This window comes from Pristiophorus japonicus, chromosome 8 (genome assembly GCF_044704955.1).
Source record: "Pristiophorus japonicus isolate sPriJap1 chromosome 8, sPriJap1.hap1, whole genome shotgun sequence".
In the NCBI taxonomy this organism is placed as follows: Eukaryota; Metazoa; Chordata; class Chondrichthyes; family Pristiophoridae; genus Pristiophorus; species Pristiophorus japonicus.
This window is the reverse complement of record NC_091984.1, coordinates 182,508,997-182,523,089: the sequence shown is the minus strand read 5'-3', so window position 1 is coordinate 182,523,089 and position 14,093 is coordinate 182,508,997. Positions and strand designations below refer to the sequence as shown.

The 14,093-nt window shown below is 44.3% G+C and overlaps 1 protein-coding gene across 2 annotated transcripts in view; it reads right to left on the bottom strand.

Annotated features, from left to right (window-relative positions):
• LOC139268860 (citron Rho-interacting kinase-like) overlaps positions 1 to 14,093 on the bottom strand; it is a 336,825-nt gene that overhangs the window by 245,698 nt on the left and 77,034 nt on the right. For both annotated transcript variants that reach the window (XM_070887645.1, XM_070887646.1), the window contains exon 9: positions 6,651 to 6,804. In XM_070887645.1, the coding sequence (XP_070743746.1) occupies positions 6,651 to 6,804 (154 nt within the window). The remainder of the gene's footprint in view (positions 1 to 6,650; positions 6,805 to 14,093) is intronic.

Sequence of the window (14,093 nt, the reverse complement as noted above, 5' to 3'; positions counted from 1 at the left end):
ATTTGGTTGGACTGTACCATCTGGCAGGGAAGTAGCATGGGCTGGGCTGGCCACCTTTCAGGCTAACTAAGCAGTCCTGTGATCTATCTGAAGCTTCCTAAATAGATACCCTGCCATCCTATCAGCAAGCTGCATTCTGTCTCCCAGCATTACCAAGATTCTGGCAAGGTTTGTGCAGAGGCAATAGCTTACTGACGAGGATTAAATGTCTAATGAAGGAGATTAGAAATTATTAGCATCATACAAATTCATGCAACGCATACAGGATGTTATAGTTCTGACCTGAAATACATCTTTCTAGTATATATAAAACACAGCAAGTTTCCAGATCATAGAAAAACATGGAACAGTAACCTTGCCTAAATTATGGAGAATCATTTATAAGCGATGAGATATAAAGGATCAAATCCTTGTGGAAGGCATTACTAGCCTCCCTGGTATTTTTAAACACACGTTTCAGTTTTCTTGATTTACTTTCACATTGTTAAACTGTAATTCTTCTTGACTGACAGGATTTAAAATGTACCATCTCTCCTTTCTTCTTCTCCAGTGGCAAATTCTACCATGATTATAGAACGGTAACACAGGTAGAGGGGCAGAAGCACAATACCAAAAAGTAGACTGTGAAATCAACCTGACAATTTCTGCTGTTCTCCTGTTCCACGGATTGGTTTCTGTGAAATAAAATACTGGCCGTAATTTGCAGTCAGTGGCGAAGCAAAGGCGTTCGCCGCTGGCTCCGAAGAAAGCTTCCCATAAAGATCTCACGATCTCTGTGGCGAGAAGTTTGCCTTTTTCAATGTGCAATTGAGCTAAGTGCAGTGTAGTGGGAATTCCATGGCGGGAACTGCTGTGACGTCAACAAGCTGTCTAAGCAGCCAATCACAATGCAGAATTCTCACAGGCAGGGAACCAGGAAATGTAAAAGCTCCTTTTATTCTGACTTTTAAAAAAATGTCAGAGCAAAGACTGGGACTTTCACATGAGGAAAAGGTAAACCTGAAATAAATATGAACAAACTTTTAAAAAATAGATTTTGTTTAAGTTTCTTAAAAATTGTCATTTTTATTATAAGAGAAATTTGACACCAAGAAATTAAAATTTTCAGGGCCATAACATTTGGTAAGCAGTCAATATGCTATTAAAACCCCAGTTACACCGAAGCCAAAAAGGTTTAAACTTTTAACGAGGGACTTAACAGCGATATTAGCGCGGAAAAGCCTGTTTTCGTCAGTTACACTGATTACCGGCTATTGGGGGGGAGGAAGGGGAGGTTTCACAGCTCAGCCAGGTGTTGGAGCAGTAAATGACAGACCACAACTTCAGTCTTTCCACGTTAGGATGCACATGTGCTAAATCCTGAAGTTATGGTCAGTTGCAAAGAGGTAATAACAGTGACCACAGTTCACTCACTGTTATTACCCACTGCAAATTCTGGGCCAATAGTACAGGTTGAATTGGAGATGGTAACTGAGTGGGTAGATTGGCCCTCAAAGGCTTCTTCCTATAATAGGCAAAAGAGTGTTTGGGATCTTGCTAAAACAAACATGCACCTCCTCCCGAATGGGTGACTTTGTTCTCAATTCCATTCCCACACTGCATCCCTCAGTTTAAGTTCATGCAATTGTGAAACATAGCTGTCCTGCAAACACATCAGAATAGGGAGCCGTGACAAATTTACTGTCAATTGCTGCCATATTTGCAGTTTCTGCTTTTTTCCTTGAAGGTGTTTTTTTCTTTTTTTTTAGGTTCTACCCCCTCCCTCAACCTGCACCATTACCCAACTGGAGACAAGCCAACCAACATCCAGGTTTCTGTTAATGTTGCACTGTAACCAACCACTAGATGGCAAGCAAGAGCAGTACAGCCCAGATCGCCCATCCATTTTACTTCTCTCTCTGGAGAAGTTGCAACCTTCCTTTGGACATCTCAATCTACTGAGATTAGGAACCACAGGCATAACATCACTTCTAGCAGGGCTTCATCTGTTCATGAATAAACAGCCAATCCTTAATATATTTTAAGTGGCACTTGGGCTACAATATTTTTGCACTTGCATTCCGTGATGTACATGCTAATACAAATTCAATTTTAGATGCCATTTTGGGTTCCATTTCTAGATCTGCTCCCTTGTTATTAAGCATTCAAGTTGCTCCAATGTAAAAGTGATGAGTTGTACCATACCAGTAAAAGATTACTCTCACTCCCCTAATTAGTAAAGCACAAGGTGCAATGCTGAGACAGCCAGACCAGTAAGGTGCCAGGTTCAATCCCTTGTTACTGTAAGCAAATATTACTTACAAGAGGACATTACAATTAATCTCAGAGTCCTTTGGCTGGAGGGGCTAGGGATGAAACAATAATCAGTCAGAGTTCCTTTCTTTGATAACCATCTGATGATGAGTGCTGTAAAATTCTCCAATATAGTCAGGTTTATGCTTGGAAATCCCATTAAGGTTAAATAGCTTTCCAACACTTACTGCCTGGGCTCAGATCAAAATGGCCTTCTGGGCAAGGTATCAGAGGGCTGTCAACGCTTGCCAAATTAATTGTACAACTCACTACCTTCAAAAGGGAGAAAAAAAAAAACAACAATGGGCAAAGCAGGTGGATTACACACAAACCACTCAATGCAGAGAGTTGCTCACTCAATATTCACAAAGTGGAATCAGGATTAAACTGTTTTAGCTTGGTGAACACGGTAACAAAAATGATTTGATCGGCAGAAATTCAATAATTTATTCCAACATACTTAAAACTAGAAAGAAAAATGAAGACTAGGTGACAAAACAAATTGCCTGCTGATGTAGAGTTCAGTACTGAGCTCCACTTCTCCTGCAGCATTGAAAAGGTTAACATGCAGCTTGGAGACTATAATTATGCTGTGGATCAATATGAGCCTATCCTTCAGAGGGACGGAACACCTACACACTGTTCGTGTACTGTACCACTGCTTACACTGGCAATCCTGTTTCCATGGCATTCTATTCCATTCAGACATTAATGCAGCATTACATATTACATAGATGGGTTCAGGAAATAAACCAAAACATGCCTACATCCCTGCATGTAATAGCGTCCCTCATGAAGTAGATCAATAACAGTTATAAATCAGCCCACTGTGGAAAGGAGACAACGAGCATTCATAATCCAGTTATAGTATTAATTTAAATAGCTCTACCCCGAATGATTCCCAACAGCCACCCTTCTGCCATTACAACTCCAGAACAGGCTAACATAACATCACAATTTCCCCTATTTGAGCAGGTCTGTCAGCATTAGGTACAGACCATCACATTACGAGAGCAACAGTTCACATTACCAGTTTCTGGAGGGAAGAGCTCACTGGTTCTACAGTGCAGTGTAGTTTTTCCTCATTGTATATTCATCAATGTATGACTCATAATAAAGTCCCAGTTACAAGCCCACAGAATAGATGACTGTAGTGATGTATATAGCAGTATAAACAGAACTCTCAGCAAATGCCAAATAACATCCAACACAAAATGTGTGCACACGAATCAATATCAAGCTCATCATACTACAGGTAAAATTGATTAACATTAATCCAAGGCTGTTGTAACAAATAAAGCAGCACAGTGAACAGTTCATCCATATTCACACTGCAACTAATGCATTGATTAGAGTGACAGAGCTACGCATTGCTACCAATTATATCATCTATCTCAAGGGAAGCACCTCGGACACAATATTACCATTTATACCAAAGATAAATTGGGCGTCTTGTGGCGCCCCCATAAAATCGAGGCTGGTACCCAATTTATAGGTAACCAATCTATAGGGGCCTAAAGAGAAATGTTGATGCGTAGCCCTAAAAAAAGTACTCTGCTTTTCGCCCTTTGTTGTACTTCATATTCTATCCATTAGCATTATAAAGGGAGGAGTACCACCCATGCACTGGTGTTTTTGTGAAACAATATGACATTGGGGCAAAAACCCAAGTACTAAAGCACATCCTTATTTATATTAAAAGATCCTACAGTGCTATTCTACCCACAGATGTTTCAATTGATTTTGAATTAGAGACTGGAAGGCATGAAACATCAGCCAAGTTCCAACCGGTTTCTGTTTCAGATGAACTGTAGCGCAGGTCCAACAAGTGAGGCACCCAGCCTCCCAAAAGAGGGAACCTTTAAAGTTGTACAAAAGTCGAGAAAGCTGCAAGAGTAATCCATCTGTGACACATTAGCCCCAATACTAGTGACTATTGAAGTATGATCCTCCTTTGCTAGCTGACAAAAAAAAAAGCATGTTTGCGAAATTACTATGCTATTGCACAACACAGCTGAACTATGAGGTAACCTTTTAAAATGCAATATAAGCCTGCTCTGGTTTCTCTCACCAAGGATTGTTGGGGTGATCTTTCTACTGATTAATAAACTTGACTAGGTGATTAAGGCTAAATTTATTCTACAGCTGTAGACTCTCTTGGCACAAGTGCTCAATGTAAATCCAGGGTCAGGGGCTGACCTGACTCGAGTGAAGCAAAGTGAGACTCCCTGCTACAATATTCAGGAATATTCACCGCTTTGCTCCAGTCAGGTTGAGCCCAGAGATCTAGGGGTTGAAACTCTCAATTTTAGCAGAAACAAACAGCTGGATTCCTAAATATCAGGAGATAAAAAAGGAGAAAGAAAAAGAGCAACAGTAAAGAGAGCACAAAAGAGAAAAGTGTGTGAAACAGGGAGAGGAAGGGGCAAGAGTTGCAAGCACACCACCATCGCAGTCTCCTATGATTAATATCTTACAGATCAACATTGACCAGAAACTTAATTGGACAAGCCATATCAACACTATGGCTGTAAGATCAGAGAAGCTGATTGAACTGGGACAATTGGCTCACTTTATGACCCTTCAAAGCCTATCTACACAGCTCAAGTCAGGAGTGCAATGGAATACAGACTAGTCCTTTGGACGGTTACAGCAGCAAGCTCAACATTATCTAGGATTGAGCAGTTTGCTTGATCATGCCACTGGACTGGATATCTACCCCTCCACCACTGGCACATTATGGCTACAATATTGTTTTATTCATTCACAGGATTTGGGCGCCACTGGCAAGGCCAACATTTATTGCCCATCTTTAATTGCCCTCGAGAAGGTGGTGGTGAGCCACCTTCTAGAATCCCTGCAGTCCATGTGGTGAAGGTACTCCCACAGTGCTGTTAGGTAGACAGTTCCAGTATTTGCACTCAACGATGACAAAATAATGGTGATATATTCCAAGTCAGGATGGTGTGTGACTTGGAGGGGAAAGTGGAGGTGATGGTGTTCCCATGTGCTTGGTGCCCTTGTCCTTCTAGGTGGTAGAGGTCGTGGGTTTGGGAGGTGCTGTCAAAGAAGCCTTGGCAAGTTGCTGCAGTGCATCTTGTAGAGTACATGCTGCAGCCATGGTACACTGGTGATGGATGGAGTGAATGTTTAAGGTGGTCGATGGGGTGCCAGTCCAGCGGGCTGCTTTGTCCTGGATGGTGCCAAGTTTCTTAAGTGTTGTTGGAGCTGCACTCAACCAATAAGTGGGGAATATTGCATCACAGTCCTGACTTGTGCCTTGTAAATGGTGGAAAGACTTTGGGGAATTAGGATGCGAGTCACTCGCCACAGAATACCCAGCTTTCTACCTGCTCTTGTAGCCACAGTATTTATGTGGCTAATCCAGTTAAGCTTCTGGTCAATGGTGACCCCCAGGATGTTGATGGTGGGATATTTGACGATGGTAATGACATTGAATGTCATGGGGAGGTGGTTAGATTCTCTCCTGTTGGAGATATTCATTGCCTGGGTCTTGTGTGGCACAAATGTTACTTGACACTTATTAGACCAAGCCTGAATGTTATTCAGATTTTGCTGCATGTGGGCATAACTGCTTCATTATCTGAGGATATACAAACGGAACTGAAGACTGTTCAAATATCAACTGGAACAATATCTAAAGGATGCAATGCAGCAACTCACCAACTTCACCAGCGCCTCCCTACCCCGTGCAGAGAAGGACAAAGTAGCAATGTTGTGGGAACACCATCACCTTCAGGTTTCCTTCCAAATCACACAGCATCATGGCTTGGACATTCCTTCAATCGTTGGGTCAATATCTGGAAATGCCTATCGAACACCATTTTGAGATTCCATCCCCTCAAGAACTGCATCAATTCACAGAAAATGTTCACCGCCATCTTCTCACCGCAACTAGGGATGGGCAATAAATGTGGCCTTGTGAGGGAGGGCAGCAAAGGGCGGTGAGGATGAAGAGCTCATAGAACTGTAAATTTGGAGTTGAAGAGAATCAAGAGAGTAGCAATAACTTGAGGAGAAAGATGGTTGCAACAGAGATGACTGGAAGTTAGGTATGAGAGCAGGATTTTCTTACAAGTCTGCTTGCAATGGGCAAGGAAATTATCATACCCACAGAAAAAAGTTAAATTAATCATGAAATTTTGTTGGAGGAAAAGTAAATGCATTACCGTAGCTCCTTGGCCAGCAGTGTCAAAATCATTATGTAAGTCACCCACTTAATTTTAACTCTATGTAAATGCTTCAGAATAAAAGTGAATTTGGTCAGTGTACACAACTACATTGTCACACAACTTCTTGCCAGTGAGGATGCACACCATTTAACAGGAATAACTTACTGTGTCTGATATTGTTCCAGTTGATGTTTGTAAAAAATGGATGGCAGATGAGTCCCTCATAGTTCAAACGCTGCTTTGCTTCACACAGAAGGCTTTGCACCAGATCTAGAAACTCCATACTAGTTTTAGGCTCCTCTGGAAATTTCAGCGCTCTCTGCAATAAGAGAGCAGCATGGATGCAGTAACATATAATTAAAGTCTATTAGCAGTAAAACATCCCAGTGAATGAACCAACCCTACTGATCAAGAGAAATTACCAATCAGGAAACCTAGTGCCCACGACACTTCTCTTTATCCCATTATGATCAGATGAAAGGATCACACAGATCAATAGAAACTAATGGGGGTGAAAGTGGCCCTTTTTATAGCCCTGTTGGCGCCTCCACTGGGCACTAACACAGTTTTCGCCCGGGGGAGAGGGTCGCTATTGCCTCCCTGGAAATTGCCCTGGAGTTTACTGAGGAGCTGCTACGGCAGTACCATATCCTGCAGTTAGCACCCCAGACCATTGCACAACCGCCGATGATGTCATTGCCGTGCGTGGCGACCCCTCATCGACCCGCGCCAGCTCCTTAACGCCCTGTGGGGGAAATTTGCCCGCAATGCTGGCGCAGGTGGATGTCAACGCCAGCTTCACGAGTCGCGCTCTTGGGGCGGTGCTTAAAGAGGAGGGTGCCAGCGTACCATGCCACCATCTTTTTTTGATGGCTGACTCTCATCAGCTCGATGATGGAGGCCATAACGTGGTCTGGGCCACAATCGTGCAGCTCGGCACTCCGTCCTGGGTGCCGGGCTGTTGGCCCGGTCGCACGATGCCCTGGTGGCCCAGTGGAGGCCATCAGACGCTGTGTAGCGTGCGCAGGGCCCTCCCCTCTAAGTGAAGGGGAGGGGCTTTGAAGAGGGTCCGCGTAGTGCTCGACTCCCTGCCCCAGTTACCGCCCCCAAAGGAAGTGGGGCGTGGGAGATTGCACTCAGCTTCCTTTCAGGGGCAGCAAGGGCAATTCCGCTAAAAGTCCTGGCTCCGGAAGGTTACCACCCCCAATTGGGACGCAGGACAATTTCGCCCCCAATATCTTTAGTCAGAGCATTTATGCCAATTTTCTCGCCCTTTTTCTTCAGTTTTGAATTTCCAGTCCCTCTGCAGTTCTCCCTAGTTCCTCCCAGGAATGGTGGAAAGATCCTCTAAATCAGCCTATAGTTTAGGATCACCTGAAAATTTACATTTTCTGAATCCAACTAATTTATGTAAATTCAAGGCAGTATTGACTCCAACATTGAGCCATGGAGCACCTCACAAAGAATTTCACCCCGCCCTGAAGTGCCTACTAACACCAGTGATTGTTGTTTTCAACCCTTCAGCCAGATTCTTATCCATTCCCAAAAAGTTTACATTGAATCCCGAAAGCAGTGAGCTTAACCAATAGACTTTTGTGTGGAACTTTACCAAATGGCTTTTGGAACTCTGGTTCAACTTCAGACAGTGGCCAGGGAGGGGGATGGAGTCATAAATAAACTAAGAACACAAGAAGAGCAGGAGTAGGCCATATGGTCCCACGAGCTTGTACCGCCATTCAATGAGATCATGGCTGATCTTTGACCGCAATTCCATTTTTTCGGCCAATCCTTGATTCACAAAGTCAAAAAATCTATTTATCTCAGCCTTGAATACACTTAATGACTGAGCATCCACAGCCCTTTGAAGTAGAGAATTCCAAAAACTCACAACCCTCTGAGTGAAGAAATTTCTACTCACCTCAGTACCAAATAGCCACCCCCTTATCCTGAGATGAGACCCCCTAGATCTAGACTATCCAGCCAGGGGTAACAGCCTCTCAGCATCTACCTGGTCAACCCCCCCTCAGAATCTTATGTTTCTATGATATCACGTTTCATTCTTCTAAACTGTATGGAGTTTAACATTTTGATTTAAACGTAGAACTGTAAAAACTGTTAGTTAACAGAAGCTGCCTGCTGGTAGCAGTTAACCGTCAGTCAGCTGTAAGTGTTTGTCTTGAATAGGTGCTAATCACCAGGAGCAGGGAAGCTGAGTCATCACTTGTAACTTGGGTGAGGCTCCGAAAGTATAACAGTAAACAGGTCTGCAGAGCACAAAGTGGTCTTAAACAGAGTGTTTTATTTGGGAATTCGGAAAGTGTGGGAATTCGGAAAAGAGGTGGAAGGAGTTGCTGCTTTTTACCTACACTACTTGCAATGCTTTGTGTTACAGATATATAGTTAATTTCATTACCCATAACTTAATCTAGAACCAATGGGGCAGATTTTCAGTCCTTTGCGCTCCATTTTCTGCCCCGGAGCGGCAGCAATGAGGTCTTCTGGGCGAGAAGTTAGCCTCCAGCGCCCCGCAGAGGTTATCGGGGCCGGTTTTAGCGGCGGTGTGGACCAGTACCACCTGGAAGAACTGCGCCAGTATGCAACGCCCCTGGTTGTGACACCGGTTCGCTTTTTGACTCCCGGCTGATCCATACACACCGCAGCGCGCCCTGCAGTGAACACCTGGGAAATCGGGTGGGGAACCGACTGCAGAGAGGTAAGTAATGCAGTCATAAGGTACATGCGATTGTTTTTTCTTTTAATTATTTTGCGATTCATGTTGTGGTGGCGTGGGCTACGAATTGGGAATGTTCTTGTAGGGTTTTTTTCAGGTTTTTTTATTTCTCCCCAGGCGTCTCTTGGAACACTCCCGTCCCGGTTCTTTAGCTCGCAATTTTCCCATGCAAACGTCCAACAGAGGTATACAACGCCTCCCTAGTGCTGCGCCCCAGACTTGGGGCCCAGCTGCCCAATCTTGATGACAGGGTGCGAACTTTACCGCCCCGAAATCATCAAAGCTGAAAATCCAGCCCAGAGAAACTAAACTGTAAACTAAGGTACTTAAATACAAATGTAATTAAATAGAACAAGATCATATAGGGATGGCAGTGCAGGTGGTGTGCCGCAACTGCAGCATGTGGGAGTTTGTGGAGAGCATTCTGATTCCGGACAACCCCGTTTGCAGTAAGTGCCTGCATCTTGATGAATCTCAGCTCAGAGTTGAGCTGGAGTCTGAGGTGCAGACATGGAGGGGAGGGATGGAGGGGGTGAGGAGGAGGGGGGGGGGGGTGAGGAGGAGGGGGGGGGGGGTGAGGAGGAGGGGGGGGGGGGTGAGGAGGAGGGGGGGGTGGTGAGGTGAGGAGGGGGGTGGTGAGGTGAGGAGGGGTGGTGAGGTGAGGAGGGGGAGGGGGAGGTGAGGAGGGGGGTGAGGTGAGGGGGGGGGGAGGTGAGGAGAGGAGGGGGGGTGAGGAGAGGAGGGGGGGGGTGAGGTGAGGAGGGGGGGTGAGGTGAGGTTGGGGGGGGTGAGGTGAGGTTGGGGGGGGTGAGGTGAGGTTGGGGGGGGTGAGGTGAGGTTGGGGGGGGTGAGGTGAGGTTGGGGGGGGTGAGGTGAGGTTGGGGGGGGTGAGGTGAGGTTGGGGGGGGGGTGAGGTGAGATGGGGGGGGTGAGGTGAGATGGGGGGGGTGAGGTGAGGAGGGGGGGGTGAGGTGAGGAGGGGGGGGGGGGGTGAGGTGAGGGGGGGGGGGTGAGGTGAGGAGGGGGGGGGTGAGGTGAGGGGGGGGGGGTGAGGTGAGGGGGTGATGAGTTACCTGGACATTTTGATCCAGGAGGCAGTCACACCCCCTAGGTTAGGTAGTGCTATAGATCTGGTTAGTGGTCAGGGACAGGAGGGTGTGAGTGCAACTCAGGCAGGTAAGGGGACCCCAGATGCAGTGCTGGAGGAGCCTCGGTATTTGTCCTTATCCAACAGGTATGAGGTTCTTGTTGCCTGTATGGATGAGGGAAAATCCTGCAGGATGGATGAGCAAGCTGACCATGACATCATGGTGCAGGAGGCCATTCAAGTGGGGGAGTGAAAGGGAATGTAGTTGTGATAGGGGACAAGATTTGGAGTGGGAAGGCGAGGATCCAGTTGTCGTGGTCCACACAAGAACCAACGACATAGATAGAACTAGGAATGAGGTTCTGCTGAGAGTTTGAGTTGGGTTCAAAATTAAAAAGCAGAACCTCAAAAGGTAATAATCTCTGGATTGTTATCTGAGCCACTCGCCAATTGGCATAGGGATAAGCAGGTTCGAAGGTTAAATGCATGGCTCAAAGAGTGGTGTGGGAGGCAGGAGTTTTGCTTCATGAGGCACTGGGAAAGAGGAAGCTGTTCCTTTGGGATGGGCACCACTTAAACTAGGCTGGAACCAATGTCCTGGAGAATTGAATAACTAGGGCAGTAGACAGGGCTTTAAACTAATGAAGGGGTGGTGGGAGGATTCAGGAAAGAATACATTTAAAAGCAGCAAGAGAAATGTCAAAGCTCTAGAGCCGAGCAGAGTTTGGGGTAAAAATAAGCAGAGTGGGTCAGGAAGGGACAGAGAGAGTAACAAAGGTAATAAGGCATCATTGACTAAGGTGTCATCAGGGAAAAATAGAAAAAAAGGTAATGCTAAAGACACTATATCTGAATGAGTGAAACATTTGCAACAAAATAGATGAATTACTAGCGCAGATAGAAATTAATAAGTTTGATCTAATAGTCATTACGGCGACGTGGTTGTAAAGTGACCATGGTTGGGAACTAAATATTCCAGGATACTTTACTTTTAGAAGGGATAGGCAAAATGGAAAAGGAGGAGAGATAGCCCTAATAATAAAGGATGGGATAAAGACAGTAGAGAGAAAGGATCTTAGCTCTGAAAATCTAGTAGTAGAATCAGTTTGGGTGGAGCTAAGAAACAGCAAGGGGCAGAAAACATTGGAGGGAGTTGTTTATTGGCCCCCCAAACAGGAGCTGTGATGGAGGGTACAGTATAAATCAGGAAATTAAAGCGCATGTAACAAGAGTAATATAATAATCATGGGGGACTTTAATCTACATATAGACTGGTCAAACTAAATTTGCAGTAATAGTGTGGAGGATGAATTCATGGAATGTATACAAAATAGTTTTCTAGATCAGTATGTTGAGGAACCAACTAGGGAACTGGCTATTTTAGATCTAGTATTGTGCAATGAGAAAGTGTTCATTAATAACCTTGTAGTAAAAGGGCCCTTAGGGAAGAGTGACCATAATATGATAAAATCACTTTCAAACTTAATGTAAAATTCTGTTAAATCTGAAACTAGGGTCTTATATCTACGTAGTTTGCTTTGTTTAAATTTGAGGGATGAGTTGGCTGAGATAGATTGGGAAACTACATTAAAAGATATGACGGTAGACAAGCAATGGCTAGCATTTAAAGAATTAATACATAATTTACATTATGTTGGGCAGGCCACATTGTCCACATGCCCGACACGAGACTCCCTAAGCAAGTGCTCTACTCGGAACTCCTACAAGGCAAGCGAGCCCCAGGTGGGCAGAGGAAACACTTCAAGGACACCCTCAAAGCCTCCTTGATAAAGTGGATCATCCCCACCGGCACCTGGGAATCCCTGGCCCAAGACCTCCCAAAGTGGAGGAAGAGTATCCGGGAGGGCGCTAAGCACCCAGAGTCTCGTCGCCAAGAGCATGCAGAAACCAAACGCAGGCAGCGGAAGGAGCGTGTGGCAAACCAGGCTTCCCACCACCCTTTCCTTCAACCACTGTCTGCCCCACCTGTTACAGAGACTGTAATTCCCGCATTGGACTGTACAGCCACCGGAGAACTCACTTTGAGTGAAAGCAAGTCTTCCTCAATTTTGAAGGACTGCTTATGATGATGATGATGAAGAAGACATAATTTACAACAAACATACATTCTTTAAAGCACAAAAACCCCACAAGAAAAGTGGTCGAACAAGAGAAGTTAAAGATAGTATTAGATCAAAGGAAGAGGCTTATAATGTTGCCAAAAAGAGTATTGGGAGGATTTTAGAATTTAGCAGAGGAGCAAAAAATTGATAATGAAAGGGAAAATGGAACAAGAGTGAACCAGCAAGAGACATAAAACAGACGGTAAAAGCTTCTATAAGTATGTAAAAAAGAAAATTAGCAAAAGTAAATGTGGGTTCCTTACAGGCTGAAACAGGAGAAATTATAATGGGTAAAAAGGAAATGGCAGAGAAATTAAACAAATACTGTGTGTCTGTCTTCACTGAAGACAATGCAAAAAAACCTCCTGGAAATAGTGGAGAACCAAGGGTCTATCAAGAATGAGGAACTGAAATAAATTAGTATTAGTAAAAAAAAAAAGTACTGAAGAAATTAATGGGACTGAAAGCCGATAAATCCCCTTGATGTGATGGCCTACATCCTAGGGTTTTGAAAAAGGTGGCTATAAAGATAGTGGATACATTGGTTGTCATCTTCTAAAATTCCAGATTCTAGAAAGGTTCCCGCGATTGGAAGGTAGCTAATGTAACCCCGCTATTTAAGAAAGGAGGGAGAGAGAAAACAGGGAACTACAGACCAGTTAGCCTGACATCAGTAGTAGGGAAAATGCTAGAATCTATTCTTAAGAACGTGGTAACAGGGCACTTAGAAAATAATAGGATTGAGCAGAGTCAACACAGATTTATGAAAGGGAAATCACGTTTGACAAATCTGTTAGTTTTTTGAGGTTGTAACTAACAGAATAGATAAGCAGCTATTTAAGACTGAGATGAGGAGAAATTTCTTCACTTAGAGGATGGTGAATCTTTGGAATTCTTTACCGCGGAGGACTGTGGAGGTTCAGTCGTTGTGTATTTTAAAACATAAATCAATAGATTTTTGGATATTAAGGGAATCAAGGGATATGGAGATAGTGCAGGAAAGTAGAGTTGAGGTATAAGATCAGCCATGATCTTATTGAATGGTGGAGCAGGCTCAAGCGGCCGAATGGCCTACACCAGCTCCTATTTCTTATGCTCCTATAGAGTATAGGCCTATTTTACTTAATCTCTCCTCACAGGACAACCCTCTCATCCCAGGAATTAATCTAGTGAACCTCTGTTGCACTTCCTCAAAAGCAAGTATATCCTTCCTTAGGTACGTAGACCAAAACTGTGCAGTACTCCAGGTGTGGTCTCACCAAAGCCCTGTACAACTACAGCAAGACTTCCTTACTCTTGTACTCCAACCCTTCTTGCAATAAAGGCCAACAGACCATTTGCCTTACTAATTGCTTGCTGTACCTACATGTTCACTCTGTTTTTTGTGTACATTGACACCAAAGTCCCTCAACACCAACCTTTAACAGTTTCTCACTATTTTAAAAAGATTCTGTTTTTCTATTCTTCCTACCCAAGTGAATAAACTCACATTTCCCCACATTCTACTCCATCTATCATCTTCTTGCCCACTCACTTAACCTCTATATGCCTTTGCAGACTGTGTCCTCCTCACAGCTTACATTCCCACCAAGCTTTATATTGTCAGCAAACTTGGATACATTACACTCGGTCCCTTCATCCAAGTCATTAATATAGATCGTAAATAG